The sequence below is a fragment of the Corvus kubaryi genome, unplaced genomic scaffold, assembly GCF_017639235.1.
Source record: "Corvus kubaryi isolate FWS band 111438036 unplaced genomic scaffold, C.kubaryi_AGA036_p1.0 37357, whole genome shotgun sequence".
In the NCBI taxonomy this organism is placed as follows: Eukaryota; Metazoa; Chordata; class Aves; order Passeriformes; family Corvidae; genus Corvus; species Corvus kubaryi.
In genome coordinates, this window is record NW_024581117.1 from 8,811,129 (window position 1) to 8,827,185 (window position 16,057).

At 38.8% G+C, this 16,057-nt stretch overlaps 1 protein-coding gene across 1 annotated transcript in view; it reads left to right on the forward strand.

Moving 5' to 3' along the window:
* RET (ret proto-oncogene) overlaps window positions 1-16,057 on the forward strand; it is a 76,804-nt gene that overhangs the window by 28,364 nt on the left and 32,383 nt on the right. Inside the window, exons 2-3 of the mRNA XM_042033647.1 lie at window positions 13,598-13,849; window positions 15,462-15,755. Coding sequence (XP_041889581.1) covers window positions 13,598-13,849; window positions 15,462-15,755 — 546 coding nt within the window. The remainder of the gene's footprint in view (window positions 1-13,597; window positions 13,850-15,461; window positions 15,756-16,057) is intronic.

Below are 16,057 nucleotides of genomic sequence, written 5' to 3' on the forward strand. Positions count from 1 at the left end.
GGCTTTTTGGTGAAGTAGCATTCATTCAAATGGATGGGGATCGGATCATTGAAAAATTACAGTTGATGTGCTACATTAATTTTGGTTTAAAAGGGAATATTGTCCTACCTTAAAAACAAAATATTGCTGAATTAAAGGTACAGAAAACTACATTAAACTCTTGGAATAGTGCTGATTGTACAAATACTATTTTGAACCGAAATTCTGGACAAAGAAGTTTAAAACAACATATACCGTTACACAGGGAATTGTAGCTGAAACTTTAAAATATGTTTTCCTTAGCATAAGTTCTTTAAATGTAGCACTTTCTCATTCTTTTTGACTAAACATTTTTATGCAATAGTCCCCAAGCATGCATCTTTCTCTTCTTAGGTGTAACCCGTACTCTCACACATTTATGTCACTGTGGATATGCTAAAATTTGTCTTCTTATCCTGTCTGCAAGTATTTGCAAAATGTTGTCTGTAGTCTCAAAGCTGGTGAAGTCTTACAGGGTTCTTGACCTCAGCAAGTTTGGATGAGGCAATGATTGTATTAAAAATAAGTATTTTTGTGAGATGTGCCTGCACTTGTCAGTTATTCTGAGTCTGTAGCCTGGTGTAGGCTCAGCACTACTTAGGCAGTGGCATGAACTACGGTTCATGTGCTCTTAATCTGTGCTTTCTGAGGAGTGCTGCACGTCCAGGTGCTCCTTTGTGAGCATGGGCAGGTTTGGAGGTGTAGCACAGCGGTGCCAACTGTGGTATCATAGAACTTGTAGGGTTGGAAGGGTCCTTTGGACATCATCCAGTCCCACCCTGCTGCCAAGACAGGGTCACCTGGAGCAGGTGACACAGGGTCATGTCCAGGTGGGTTTTGAATGTCTCCAGAGAGGGAGACTCCATGACCTCCCTGGGTAGCTGTTCCAGTGCTCCGCCACCCGCAACGGAAAGAAGTTCTTCCTCATGTTGAAGTGAAACTTCCAGCCAATTCACCTGTGTCTCCTGCCCAGCTCTTCCCAAGTTGTTTTCAGTCTAAGAGACAAGATGGCTGATGAAAAGTTCCTGGTCCTTAAAACTTGAAACATTTAAGGAAACTTTTGAGCCCGCTGTGCATCCTTAAGTGAGACATAGTTGTCAGTCTGTGGTTTTCTAGATTCTTATCTTTGAGAAGGACCAGTCAGATGGTGAGCTTGAACATTAGTCAGAAGTGTTGGCAAATAGTAGGTCCATTTCTCTGATTCTTGCCCTAATATATTACTCCCCAAATTTCCATCCTCTGTTCAACAGTAACTGTAATCCATGTAACCCAGCATCTGATGCCTGCTGGTTGTTTTCCATCTTTCTGAAGCACTCAGTTCTATATGCAAGTATGTAAGCTCATGCAGAAGGCCACACAGTGGTCAGTGCTTTCAGTGCTCTTGATATTTTATTTTTTGTATAGCATTAAAATGTTGTATGTGTGATGCCATCCCTAAATATATAGCCTTTGTCTAAATTGTTTCCCACAATTGTCTTGTCTCTGAGTGGGCTATTGGATTACTGGAACTGATATGTTGAAGTACTTGGAGACAGATCTATGCAGAGAACCTCCCAAGCAAGGCTCAAAGTGGCATGGGGGGGGGCAGGCTCCACTGGAAGTCTGTTTGTAACAGAAACAAAGTTGGAGTTTTCCATTTTGTTTGTTTCGGTTTGTTTTTTGATTCTACATTGTGTTCCAAATGCACAAGCAATTGGGTTAGCTAGCTGAGCAAAGTCTTCTCCAGTGCATGGAAAAATATGGGAGGTCAAGCCCTTTCTAATAACATTACAAAAACTAGGGAATAGTCACTGGAAATGGCATTGCCTTCGAAATGATTCATGCAAGCCGAAAGCCAGAATCTTCTCTCTTTCCTTGAAATCAGAGTTTATTAAATTGATAATTGCTTTAAGTTGGAGAAATATGGAAAGGAATGACATTTATTTTCCTTCCAACTGCTTTCATCTCTGCCAGCCGGTGTGTGGGAACTCCCAGTGAGGGGCAGCAGAACTTGTCAATGTTCATTCCAGAGCAGAGCAATTGAAAAGCCACAAAATACTTTTAAGCAGCTCTGCCCTCACTTTTCTCACACTGAAGTCTCGTTAGCAAAGTGAGCAGTTGCCCAGTGGATTTTACTGTCCTCAGAAAAATATTAGCTCATCAGCAAAAGAAATGTGCGCCAAAAAAGTAAAAACAGACACCTATGGTTGGGTAATGCTCTGGGAAGTAGCTTTAATGCTTATCAGGGGACCTCTGTGACCTGAAGATTGATTTATACCCTGGACCTTTTATTCTGTAGCCTGAAAATATTCAAAAAATTTCCTAGGTATCTGGCTTGGTCATGATGTGCATTTTGCATCGTACACGTGGTGGTAGAGTCTAGAATCAATGTGGATCCATGTTAAAACTGAAACTGAGTTTTTGAATATGAAGATATACACAGATAATGGTTTGTTATGGGCATTAATTATATATAGAGATCATGCTGTATTTCCTCTTTCTCAGTTTTTCTAATTGCACCTGCAAGTTGGAACTTTGATCTGAAATTTCCTAAGCCAGTGTTTTTTAATCCCAGTGCAGCATGAGAATCCCAGGAGTTTAGTCCAGCAGAGTGTTTTTTCCATTTCTTATTGTCACACTGACTTCACAAATTCTAGGAACATTTAGCTTCAGCCTTGAGTCTGAACCTGTTGGAAGAGAGATGTATGAAAGGAAGAGTCCACCCTACTGCATGTTCTTGGTAGCTATGGCATAGAAAGAAATCTGTAAATTGTAAAGGTTTGTATGTTGTTGTCTCCTTCTGGAATGAAATGTAACAGGTGTCATTAATGATAAAATGTGAATAGACAAGTGTATGCTATAAACTTAAGCTTTGTTAAGTTTTTACACTAAAAAGCATCAAGCCAGGCAGCTTTTTATTCCTGATGCAAGGAGACTGTTTCAGGAGCAGCATTCACAGAAAAGTCAGTGCACTTGAGTCACGTACCATGACTGTAAAACCCAGCTTGGCTTGTTGATGACAAATGTTTGTGGTGTGTGTGGGGAGGTGTTTAGGGCACAAATAAAGAAAGGCACTTCTAACACAGTCACCGAAGCTGCAGTTTTTAATTTACATTTCTGTGGTATTCAGTTGAAATCTGAACTTGTGTTTTCATTATATGTTCCAGTCTTCTAGCCTGTGAATATTGCTGCCTTGATCAGGAAAGAGGGGAAGCAGCGGAAATGAGGTTTTTTACTGACACTTAAATTTAAAACATGAGCTCTTGATGAAATAGTGCAACAAGCACCTTTGCAGAGGAGTTGAAAAATCAATATGCCTTGATAAAATGTGCATGGAGATACTGTGCTGGAACAAAACCTGATTGCTTCTTTGTGACGGGAGATGCTACTGGAGGTGTTTTCAGCTCATAAACAGAGCACAAAGCATCAGTTTCACCATCTGAGAAAAACATAAATGTATAAACTTTGTGTTTCAATATTCTTTTTGGGTCGGGCTGCCCAGGAGCTAATCGCTGAAGGATGACAGCACTTCCTTTGACTCTGGGTCTGTCACTTGCAGTTTGTTTATACATCAAAAACGTGTTATCAGAATGACTGCTCTGGTAGTCTGAGTTCAAAATAAATGTCAGCATCAAGGACTATCTGTGTGCATCAGTGCAAGCCAGGACTCGGTGCAGACCTCGATGTAGAAGAAGTAGCTAATAATTAATGACAGTAAGTGATCAGAAGTTACCCAACAGAGAAACTGCAGCATAGCAGCATTAGAGAAGTCTTTATCAAAAGTGTCTGTATGAGAGATACAAAGAATTGCTTCTCTTCTGTTGGCAGTGGAGGGTATAAACATGTTTTAGCTGTTACAATAAAAATGTTTGTAAAGTAAAAAAGGCATTGAAATAGTTACGAAATATATTAAGAAAATTCAGTCTTTAATAATCAGAGGAGGATTGTTTTGTGCGTGCGCTTGCTTGGCAGTCTGTGGTGATTTGGCATGCCCTCTAGCAAGGGACTGGGCTGGAACCCAGAAGTTCACTTAAAGGAAAATAAAGCTCTTTAATAATCCTGTAAAGATCCCTGCTCTTCCAGATTTTACCCCTGCTTTTACTTTTGTTTCCTTTAGACTTCTCTAGTTCACTCCTATAGCTCGTCAAGGATATGAGGTAGTTTGTGACTGTCTCAAAGCCAGTGGAGAAGAGCTGTCTGGAACAGGCAGCAGTGCCCAGCACATATCATTAGTGGTCTGTCGGCCGCTTTCCAAGCCTTGTCAATACAATTTCTGCCCTTTTGCTGACAACATTTATGCTTTAAGACAACAGCATAACAAGTAGCTACTGTGCGGTAATGACTGAAAGTCCCCAAAGGAAAAGTTCTGTTTTATAAACAGGGATGTTCACAGTTGGGATAGTGGGGGTTCTTGTCTTTTTTTTTTTTTCATGATGGCAGGTGTAATATAGATTTTTTTAAAACTATTTTAGAAGCAGTGTGCCTTGTAAAAGCACTTAAGAAAATGTCTTCTCTGCCAGGGTGTCTTACGGAATTCGAGATTCAAGTGCAGGTGTGTCTTAATAGTATTTTAGTTCTTATATACATATGTATTAGAATGAGATAATAAAAATTAAAACATCAACAATACGATAAAGAACTTATGTTCTTAATTTCACTTCGTAGATGGCCTAAAATACAGTAATCTTAACCAAAAATATAGTGATTGATTAAACCAAAATGCTCTGTTAATTCAAGACAAAACTTTAAATAAATCGATAAACAAATAAGCTCACAGTTGCAGTGAGATATCACTTCCTGGACTGAAAAATTGAACTGCAGGCTCATAGCTCCCTTGAGTGTTTGAAAAGAGAATAGCAGCTCTTAATAACAGAGCACTTTGCTGTGAGGGGTGGATGTTCATGTCATTACCATTTTTCTGGCAACTTTTCAACCACCAGCAGCAAAAGTTTTCATTGATTGCCTCCTGCTGTAAGGCAGTAATTACACTGTTCGATCTCTCTCTTTCATGAGCTGCAGGAATTGGAAAAAATGAGGGAAGCTAGAGATATTAGATATGGATAAAACACAATTCAGGCTGAGCTATTTCCTATATGTTACTGCATGAGGTCTAGCAGGCTAATTTTTACACAGCTGCACTTAACACAGAAAATAGGTTTTCCAGTGCAACAGTGGAGAACCCAAAGTAAAAATTTGATCCAGATGCTATAGAGTCATCCACTCCTTAGAAAATGAGATGGTATTGCATGCAACTTTTCTCTGAAAACCAGATTCCTCTCACCACGACACAGGTGGTGTCACTGGTGTTGATCAAGAAGAATTAGCTATTGTGCAATTATCCCAAATTGGTACTGTTACATTTGGTCACGGTTCTGTTAATTGTTGCAGTCCAGTGATGCTGAGGGGGAAAAGAAGCTGTTTGTGAGAAATATTGGTACTTATTTCACCTGAGCATGTTTTCACTCCGAAGATGGCTTAGGCAGAGGAAATGGATGGAGGTGTTTGTGCACCGCACTGAGCTGTCAGAAGGTGATCCCTTATGTCTGACTTCATCTATTTATAATTGACAGGAAGACTTGCGTTCATTTTGGTGCTACAGAATCAAGTGCAGCTGGAGGAAGAGAAATGGGGAAATTTGAGCTTAAGCAGTAATGGAATGCAGGAGTTTGTGCATATACAAATCTTTGTCATAAATCAACAGTTAATTGGTTTTCATTCATTTTCATGACTTGGGATTGTGAAAATGTAGTACTCTATATTTATTAAGGAATCAGCACAGTGATCCAGATCTGTATCTTAATGTAGGAAATGTATTGTGATGCTGATATCCTTTTAACTAAGATTATTAATTTAAGCTTATTTGTCTTTGCCTTTAAGGATCCTTTCATCTTATCAAGTATGCTGAACAATTTTTGCAGATAAGTGTCCTGTGATTTATTTTTATGTTTTTATGAAACAAATATATTTGGTTGTCAGTACTTTGTTCTGCAAATTGCTGCTATAATATTTACCTTCTGTATGAGCTCAGCACTGTTAGACTAAATATATCGGAAAGCTAATTAAAGTATAACAAGCATTTGGAGCACTTGTATGTCACTCCATGATTAATTGAGGATTTGATACAAGTAGTGTGTCAGTTTTACCACAGAGCAGTGAGACACGTCACTGGTCTTCTCTAGCTTCTCGTTATCACAGTCTTTGTGTACACATCATACATAAACACGTTCTAGAAGGCACGTGAGATCCTACACAGAGTAAATAAGCATTTATTAATATAATTTGTGCTGCAATACAGTAGAGAGTTTCCTTGTCTTACATTTCAGCTCTGTAGTCCTACAGAGCAAAAGTACATCCAGGTATTCTCAAACAATTAAGCCATACTTTAAAGAACAAGTATTTAATACAAATAAGGGGAAGTGGCAAAATCAGGATCTGAAGAATTTTCAGAAACCCCTCCAATCTCTCACAGAAGCTTTCCACACATATTAATTTCTACAAGGGACAGTTTAAGTTCTACTAACACTGGTATTTAGAACAGTGAAGTATCAAAAACGTGTCTTTTTGCTAAAGTAATAAAAAATCCTGAAACAAATAAAACAAACAGCAAATCATAAGAATGCAAGAGGAAGGAAACTTCTAGCCTTTGTGGCACTTAAAGAGCAGTTTTCTGAAACTTACCTAGAGGTGCAGGCTCTGGAAGGAAAGTGTAGGCACAGATTTGACCTTGATCTGAGCTTACAAGTGAAGCTTCATTAGAGGTGATGTCCTCTGGTAGATCCTGAGCTGCACAGATTTTCCAGTCTTGAATTGAGACAAAAATGACAATCTTGGAAGTTCTCACAAATCGAAATTTGCTTATTTTTTATAAATCTAGGGTCTTTCATCTGGACATTTTTTAAATTTATGTTCAATATGCCTGATATAGAAACAAACTTTCTTTTTGTCAGATCCATCCCTTTGCTTTACCATGTCTGTCTTATTTTCCTGTACCTGAAAATCTTTGTCATTTTGCTGACTAGTGGAATATTTAATATTATATCTAATTATATATTTGTATTTTATCTAATTATATGTTACATAATACTATATTTAATATAATATCTAATATAGTATTTTCTTTCTACTTAATTTCTATATTTTCAGTCTAAAATTCAGGGTTGTTTTCAATATGAGCATGGGAATCTGGTGAGGAAAATCACAAGAGAGACAATTAACTTAAAGCAGAGCAGTGTAACAGGTCTGGAGTATATTCTAGCTAAGGACTGTTTCTGCTTACCGTCACTTCGTAAGGACCTGCTCTCCCTGGAGGTATCGTGTTCTGTAAAACACATGTATTTCACTGATACCTCTGGTACTGAAATTTATTCTGTTGCTCTCCAAAAATTGTGCTACATGTAAATGTACTCGACGCCTGACCTTTAGCAATTATCCAGCTCCATAAGTTTGAGTGTACTGTAAAGAAATTCTGGCATAAATCTCTACAATGATCTATACCCAATCCACTCTAACCTGGGGTCCAGCAGACAAGCTTTGGGGATAAAAAGGAAAAAAGGAAAAAATTAATTTTCATTTTAATGCAGTTTCTTATGTTCTGGTGTTCATATCACATGTGTTACAATTTCTGTAGTGATCAGCTTAAAAATGACACATCTAAAAGTAAATAATGTCATGCTGCTGAGCTGCATTAATGGCTTGCCAGTCAGTTGGGAGAATGCCACTTGTTCTCTTTATCACTGCTGTAGTGACTCTCAAACCCATCAGGAGTTACACCCAGGCAGGAACACTGCAGCACCAGCTCGCTGAGCTGGTGGTGGAATTTCATTGGACTTCTCAATATAAAAACAGGAGAGGTTTTTATGACTTGCAGTTGTGCAAGAAGCAGCCTGCCCTGCATGGTGGTTGGGAGCCTGGCTCACCCTGGTGCCTGGCTGTGTGGGCATTTAAGGCAGCTCAGTGGCCCTAGGGTCCCTGTGCCACCACTGCTGTGTCTCCAGCTCAGGCACAGGCTGGCTCGTGCCTGACCACCTGCTCAGCTGATGATTGAATCCAGAGTGGTGTTTCTAGCTCTGCTGCTCCATACTACTTTTCTGTCAACTGACAATGTTTTTCCTAGATTATGGGCTTTTTGGTTTATGGGGCAAGTTTATTTCCTAATTGTGTAGAGACTAGAAGGGAATTAAGTGGGCAAGTCCTTCAATTTAAAATATAAAAGTGTATTACTGGCCTTGTTCTCTGATGAATCTAACATTAGGTATATTAATACTAGTAATGGAACATAATGGCTACTTGTCAGAAGTAAAGATAATTATTTCAGGAACACAAAACTAACCTTGACAGATAATTGCCTGTTGAAATCTGATGCTGTGCAACAAATGGAGGATTATTAACAACAGACTCCCATGTTCATCAGTCTTATCATTAAATCCTGTATGTTACACTGACAGGGCTATCATTGCATTAAAAGCATCTCCCTTTTCTTGGAGATGTTTGTCAATTCTGGATTAAGGATTTTGATTGCGTGGGGCTGTTCCATTCTTAATATATTGTTGTATTGTCCTCCAAAATGCTGAGAAGCTCTGAGTAAATTTTGCCAGATGTGGGTTATATAGGTGTATATTACTTGCTGGATGAAAAACAACCATCATTTCCATTTTGCTGATTTTTTTTTTTCCTTACGTCTTTTTGAAAACACAATCTGGTCCTACTGTTTATAAGTGCATGTTCGTCCAGCAGGCTCCTTGAGATCTGTGAAGATTTTTGTTTACTAGACAAAAGTGTAACTTACAACATGAACTAATGAAAAGAAGCTGGAAGGTAACAGACACTCAGGCTCGAGAGAGAGTTTTCAATTACATGAGTAATGGCACCCAAAATAATTTTAGAAAGTAATGTTACATTTCAGCCATTTGAATTTTTCAAGAATCAAGAGTGAACCTTTAGTTCGAATGCATACTGTAACTTAAGCCATGCAGTGGTCATGTAAACTTTGAATTTTGACTGTGAGCTCAATAAGACATCTGCTGCTTAGCTTGAGGCAAATGGTTTGGCCAAGTGGAGAGCCCTGAATTTGAATAGTGCATTGCGTTCCCCATGTCTGTGGGTTTGGCTCTTAGGTTCTGGATCCTGGGTTCGAGAGCAAAGGAGCTGCTGCATTTTACTCACCAGCAGTTCATTGGCTGCTACCTGCACCAGCTTCTCTTCAGAAGAGGGTGCTGGGGATGGGTCTTTTGCATCAGGGAAACAGGGTGCTCCTGACCAGTGGCCTCACTGGGTGCTGGTTGTCCTCTCTTGTCACCGTATCTGACATGTTTGAGACTCCACAGGTGATCCACCTAGACATGAGATGGTTTTCCAATTATGTAAGCATGTCCTTTCCCAGAGCAAATCTCGTGACTTGGATAATTCACTTCAAACCAGTTTGTTTGAAGTCTGTAGCTGTACCTTGAAAGATGGTTACAGACACTGTTTGGGAGAATGCCTTACAGTGAAGTCTTCTTCTATAGCTAATAAAAAACTTTCCTGCTCCTTCATTTTGTGACTAAAAAGTTAAACTGTGTTTTCTGTCATCAAGGTTGATATTGAGACCATAACGTTGCTGTAGTCAGTTTAACAGTTTTCATTAAGAGCCATCCCCAAATGCTACTCATGAGTAGCATAGTGGCAAGCATAAAAAGCACAAAAAACGTGTAAAGTTCTGTACAGCAAATTGTGTACAGAAGAAATCAATTTGTATCAAAAAAAGGCATTATTTACCTAATCATTCATGACTGAGAAAAGCCATGTGAAAAATTGCCTTATTTCAAAGGGCAATCATGAAGGCTTCAAAGTACATATAATCTCATTTCTCTACTCTCATTTTACCTGCTTTCTCTCCCTGAACTGGAAAACTGCTGTCATAACTGTATCTATTTCCTGTAGGAGCTATTAGTTAGTAGCATTACATCCGCTTAAATGTGATCACTTTCCTCTTCTGTGTGTTACTGATATGCTATTATCCCATAATATTGCTCATCCATCAGAAGTTGCCATGTTTCCTGTGCTGATTGTAGTATGGAGAGCTGAAGCATCCTCTAAAACAATGCTCAGAGATGCCAGAACATGTTAACGGTTCTGTGATTGTGTGATGTTGCAGAGCACAACCTTCTTGTGGTGCATTTCAAGCTTGTAACGCAACATTTTTCTCTGTTTTTAATTCCTAAGCAAAATCACTTTAACCATCAGTCTTGAATGTAACCATCTCAATTCCTCTTTATTTAAATGGCAGATTCATTAAAAACTCCATCTGGCTTCCATAGGAAGCTTGCACAAGTCCTTGGAAATGGATTATTTTTTTTTTATTCAGGACACAAGGAACTGTGGCCAGGATTAGAACCTCTTCCTCCTGCAGCATACATGCCAGATGGCAAGTTTATTGAAACTGGTTTTAACTCACTAGGGCTTAAAGGAATGAACACAGCTCTGAGAAGTGGGTGCTACACTTCTACTTCAAAGGTCTCCTTTAAAATTAGCCCCTGAAGATGTATATGGAGAGTGTGGTTGTGACCTGGACAGTCTGTTGCATATCTCTCATCTCTTTCGGTGCTTGAAATGGAGTCAGTGTGACACAAACCACTTCACAAAATCCCAGTAATTTCACAACATTGGGTGACTCTTGTTACATGGCTAAATCAAAGCTTTATATGTATATATTTTGTTTATTTTGCAGTGTTGTAAAGTCTCTTCACTTCAAATACTTGTTTTCTAAGTAAAATACGGAAGTTTGAGATACTTGCTGGTGTCACTTAAAGTTATCCTTGGGCATTGTCCTCAATATAGAACTCTGCTCTGTACTAAAAACTAACACTTTTGACGGACAGAATTTAGTTTAATCAGTTTTAGGTTTGAATCCGGTAGAAAAAGATCATATGTTTGTTTATATCTCTTACAGCAGCTTTTTCTAATTTCTTCAAGTGGCTTTTAAACTTGTAAAATACATTTCCAGCTAATTAATATGTAAATGCTAAATTATTTTATGAAGGAGTCTTCCTCTCTTCAGAATACAAAGCATTGTTTTGCATTTCTGTTATTTCCAAAGAAACCAGATTTTTATAATACAAGATTTTTTCCCTTTCTTTCTGACAATGGAGAAGACTCCTCCTGTGAACTGATGCCAAAGAACTTCAGAGAGTCTGCAGCATCAATATTAACCTTTGCTTTCGAATGCAGAGCAGTTGGGCTGCTGAACTCTGCTGAGGTGTAGTTGTGTGCCAGGTTTGAGGCTCTGTCATAATTATTTCTGTGCTTGGTTACACATGACTGTACCTGCGTGCAGCGTGAGCCCTCATTTGTAGAGCAAAGCATATAAAGATCAGCACACGCTTGTTTAGCATAAGGAAGTAAATAATTGCAACTCAGAATGTTCCATTTTTTCTCCCTTTCCAACTCGTCATGTTGCACATTGGTTATATATACTCTACTTTCTGTACGCTCCTTCTGCTGGAGGTGATTTCAAATCTCTGCAGTGGGGCTGGTTCTTGTACTGTGTGATGTGAGCACACAGGACTGTTCACCCCAGTCTTGGAAATAAGGAAATAACAGTTACTCCTCTATCCTGTAGCTAGTGTTGTGTAAGCCTCATTTGTATGCATTTGTGGGTTGGAAGTGATTTTTCAGTCTTGCACAGTGAATTCTCAGTGTTGAACTTTTTGTGAAGTTTTCATTGTTTTAAAATCAAGTTTTTACACTAAATAACTCAAGGGAGTCTATTTACTTGCACTGGGACTGGGCTTTCTACTTGGATATCACCTTATTCTTCTTATTATTGAACCCATTTGTTAGGAGTTCTAGAAGCACATATTCCCCAGGTTTTCCTGCACTTCAAAATAGATGGAGGGACTGAAAAAAAATACTTGAAATTTAATACAAATATTCAGGAATCTTACTTACAAAGAAGAAAGGGTGATAGCATCAGAATCAAAAGTAATAATTTTCTTCTGGACAGAGAATGTCAAGAGTTAATGCTTTTCTAAAACTCTCAAAAAGACTCTGGTTTGCTTCTCTTTGAATTAATTCCTTTGGAACTAATTCACCTACCATATTATTTTACCACTTTATTCATATATTGCGAAGTATATGTAGAAAAAAATAATGGGCCTCTGCAAACCTGATGGATGTAATTGCATCCAGGGATATAGATGATGTCATGAATCACTGCAAGGTACCATGGTTTCTGTGGTGTTTCTAAATGAAATTAGAGCTCTCTTGTTTTCACAGTTTGTTTGCAGTTCACTCCATTCAGTAGAACAGTGTATGGATCCAATACTGGTACCAAATAACTATGTGCTATAGCCCGATGCTATTTTGAAGATGTTTTGGCCTTATATCCCTAATTTTACTGCTGCATTACCATCATTTCCAGTTGTATCTGGCTTGATTTAAGCTGAGAGAGCTTTGTATTAGTAACATATGGAAGTTGTTATTGTTTACGTTTGTTTAGCAGATGTGTGAGCTTTTTATATGCCTGAATCCATATCACTTGGATTAAATGATGCATAATTCTGCAGTATTCAAGTATTCTTTTGGATGAGAGCAAGTACTGACTGTCAGGTGCACGTGAAGTCCAAGAGTGAAAGTTCCAGTATTTTGGTCTGTGTGAGTGCAGTGAGGATCACTTTGTCCCCTCCTTGCTAATCCAGCATTCCACTCTGATCACATTTGCAAGAAGTGAAATTGGAAGGGAAGCACTGGAAACAGGTAGAGAGGCCGTTGCAGTGACCAGGTGAGGTGAGATCACCTGAAGAAACAGGCACCAAGGGGGGCAGTTGAGCCCTACTAAATGTAAATGTCTGCAGAGCCAGGGTGGGAGATGATCGGGTCAGTCACAGTCATTGTACTGAAAAGAAATGTACATTTCCCTTCTCGCTCACTTCTCAGCTTTCCCATCTGTCATATTTAAAATACTTAGAACACTTTCATATCAGTATTTTTTTTAAACAACTCTCATTTTCTGTACCAAGAGTATCATGCTGGACTGTTTAAAAAGCAGGGGTAGCGACAAAAGTACTCCTCTATAAGAAGGGTTTTATGTAATCTGAGGAAAAGCGTGCAAGCTATTGATAAATTTTTGGTTTTTCTCTCAACAGAGAGCGTGTTTAAAGGGTTTTAAAGTGTGTGATTTCATCAAAAGTTTTTTTTTTTTCTTCTTCTTCTCTGAGTATTATCTGTGAGGTAATGGAATTACAACTGAGAGCACCACATAGGAACTTAAGTAAAATTTGGCAAGCAGAGCTTCCTTAAGTGTTCAGCATAAACTGGGCCTTGTGTACAGCAAAGCAATTTTGCTTTCAAAAAGCAGATGATATTGTAACTTGAACATAATCTATAGGCCATATTTTTGGTGGCTTGAAGTTTTTACTGCACTGAAGTCCTTGACTTCAGTGCAGTAAAACTGTGTTTATTTACACCAGATGGGGATCTGCCTTTTTCCACATCTCTTTTAATGCTTCTTTACTTCTTAGAGAATGATGCCTTTGGTTCTTTGGAAACACATCCCTTAAGAAAAAGCCAGTGCACAAACCAGTTAACTGGGCCTACCTCTTCTCTCACGTGCCTTTCTTTGCAGTGGCCTTGGGTCTCTACTTCCCCAGGAAAGAGTACTTGGAGAATGTCTACATTGACGAGCCAGCAGGAATGCCGCTCCTGCGCATCCATGCCTTGAAGGACTCACATGAGGAAGTGGCCCACTTCCATCTGTGCCAGAATCTCATAATTTCTCGGGCGAGATCACATGAAAATAATTGGTTTCAAATCAGAGAAAAAAAAGGACTTCTCTACCTCAGTAAAAGCCTGGATAGAGAAGACTTTAACATGCTGTGTAAGTATGAGAAGACCAGCTTTTCTTCTTGGGGTATCTGTTCTTAAAGCAAAGTATGTTCAGATGTTGAGGTTTCTCCATCAGAAGATGAGCATCAAATTTGGAAAAAACACATCTGCCCTTTTAAAATGAGGAACCAGACCCAATGAAACCCACACCAGTATGCCAAAGCAGATGCTGACCTGGGAGAGATCCTGTTACTCACACTGGAAACTCCAGTAGGCTGGCAAAATTGCATTACTGGAAATATTTTTTTTGCATTTCATAGCTGTATAGGCCACAGCTTTTCACTGAGATTTGCAGTTTGTTCATCTGCTGATGCAAGTGAGACCAATTCCATTGTGTTAACGGTGGGTGCTTAGTGTCCAGACAAATGCTGTGAGAGTGGTTCAAACTCTTACATAAATGGTCCTTGAATTCTGGTAACATGGATTTACAAAGTACATTTGCATGTACACCAAAGTACTCTTTGAAGAAATAGTTAATTGTACCTCCCTCTCTTGAAATTTGGCTTTGTTGGAGAAGCTTACTGTTGAACAACAAAAATTAACAACAAAAATTCATTATCTCAGGTTTTTTTCTCTTCTTTTATGCTCTAGCAGTAAATTGGTTTTGGTGATTTTGATCTATGAGGAAATTAGGGTATCATTAGCTGGTGGAGGAGGAAATGGGTGAGGAGTTAATGGCATACCACTGTGATCAGTTGCAGAAATTTTACTGTTACAGGGTCTGTAGTAACTGTCTTCAGTTTGTAAGAGCCGTAAATCAACACTACCTTCCGACTTATTGATGTTGAAATTTTCAACTTCAAGCACTTAATGCTTTATTTTTGAAGTGCTGAGTGTTTGATATTTCATCCATTTTTGGTACTTGGTGTTCATGTATATGAAATACTTGTGCTGAACAAAGGAGGAATAGCTACTCAAAACTTAAGAGCCTTGTTTTGTTCATACAGATCAAAGTGACCTAGAACTTATTTTCGAGTTAGATCTATTACAGAGCTATTACTACCATCTGTAGTCAAACCAAGGGAATCAAAATGAGGCTTGAGGATGTATTAGTAGATGCCACAGGTTGGTTTTAACTTCTGTTTTATCTTTTGTCCACCTCTTGATGTTTCAAACCAATGAAGCAATCTGTTTTTTGAGCCTAAACAATTTGGTCCATATCCTCAACTGGAATAAACTGTTGGAATGCTGTGACTGAAATCATAGTAGATATGGGTTTGTCCTGAGTATCTGTTGCCATCTCATGCATTATTTTTCCTGTTTCCACCCTGCTGTGCTCTAGTGCCTTGAAAAAGCCATCCTATCAAAGAGCTGATTACTGCCAGTGACGTGTTCTATGTTAGTGTTTTACAGACAGAATGCTGGTATTGGTTTTGAGATTCTATAATGCAATACTGGTGCCAAGCCCTATAGTTTTTGGCTTATTTGGATTATTAAGGTTTAAGGTCTTCCCACCAGCATATGGCATGTTGAAGAGTTGTTTTGCCACATAATAGGATTAAACAGTCATTTATGGAATAATGGACTAGGGTAGAAAATGAGGAAAACAAATGGTGGCTTGTCTTCTGTAAAATATTTCTTACACTGATTTATTCCCCCTGAAGCTGTAGGAAACTGGATGCCATTATCTAAGGTGATGCTGTATGTCTTCCTTTCATCCCACCCTTTCCAAGAGAAGGAATGCGACTCTGCTACGCGCACCACGGTTTTCCTCTCTTTGATCAATGCTACTGCACCAGCTTGCAGTTCTCTGACAGCAAGGCAGCTTTGCTTCACAGAAATGGATCTCTCCTTTCACATCAAGGAGAACAAGCCACCTGGCACATTTCATCAGCTCCAGTTACCCTCAATTCATCATCTGTGTCAGAATCTCAGCATTTCCTACAAATTGCTAGCAGGTAAAACTGGATCTGAGCCGCTCACATCCTAGCACCAGATGCAAACAGCTGCACTGTTAAAGATCTCTTTTGTAGTAGATCCTCTAGATTTGATTCTGTAAAGGAAGTTCCTTTGCAAACCTAAACTGAGCCAGAAGATTTTGCCTTTGAGATACACAGAGGAAATGGGAAAGAGAACTACCCCCTTCCCTTAAAAAAAGATCAGTTTTAGAATTTTGTATCTGCTAAAAGTAGACTGAGAATATCCTGAGCTTTAAATCATTCTGCTTCTAAACTGTAGAATCTTCCCATATATTCCATGT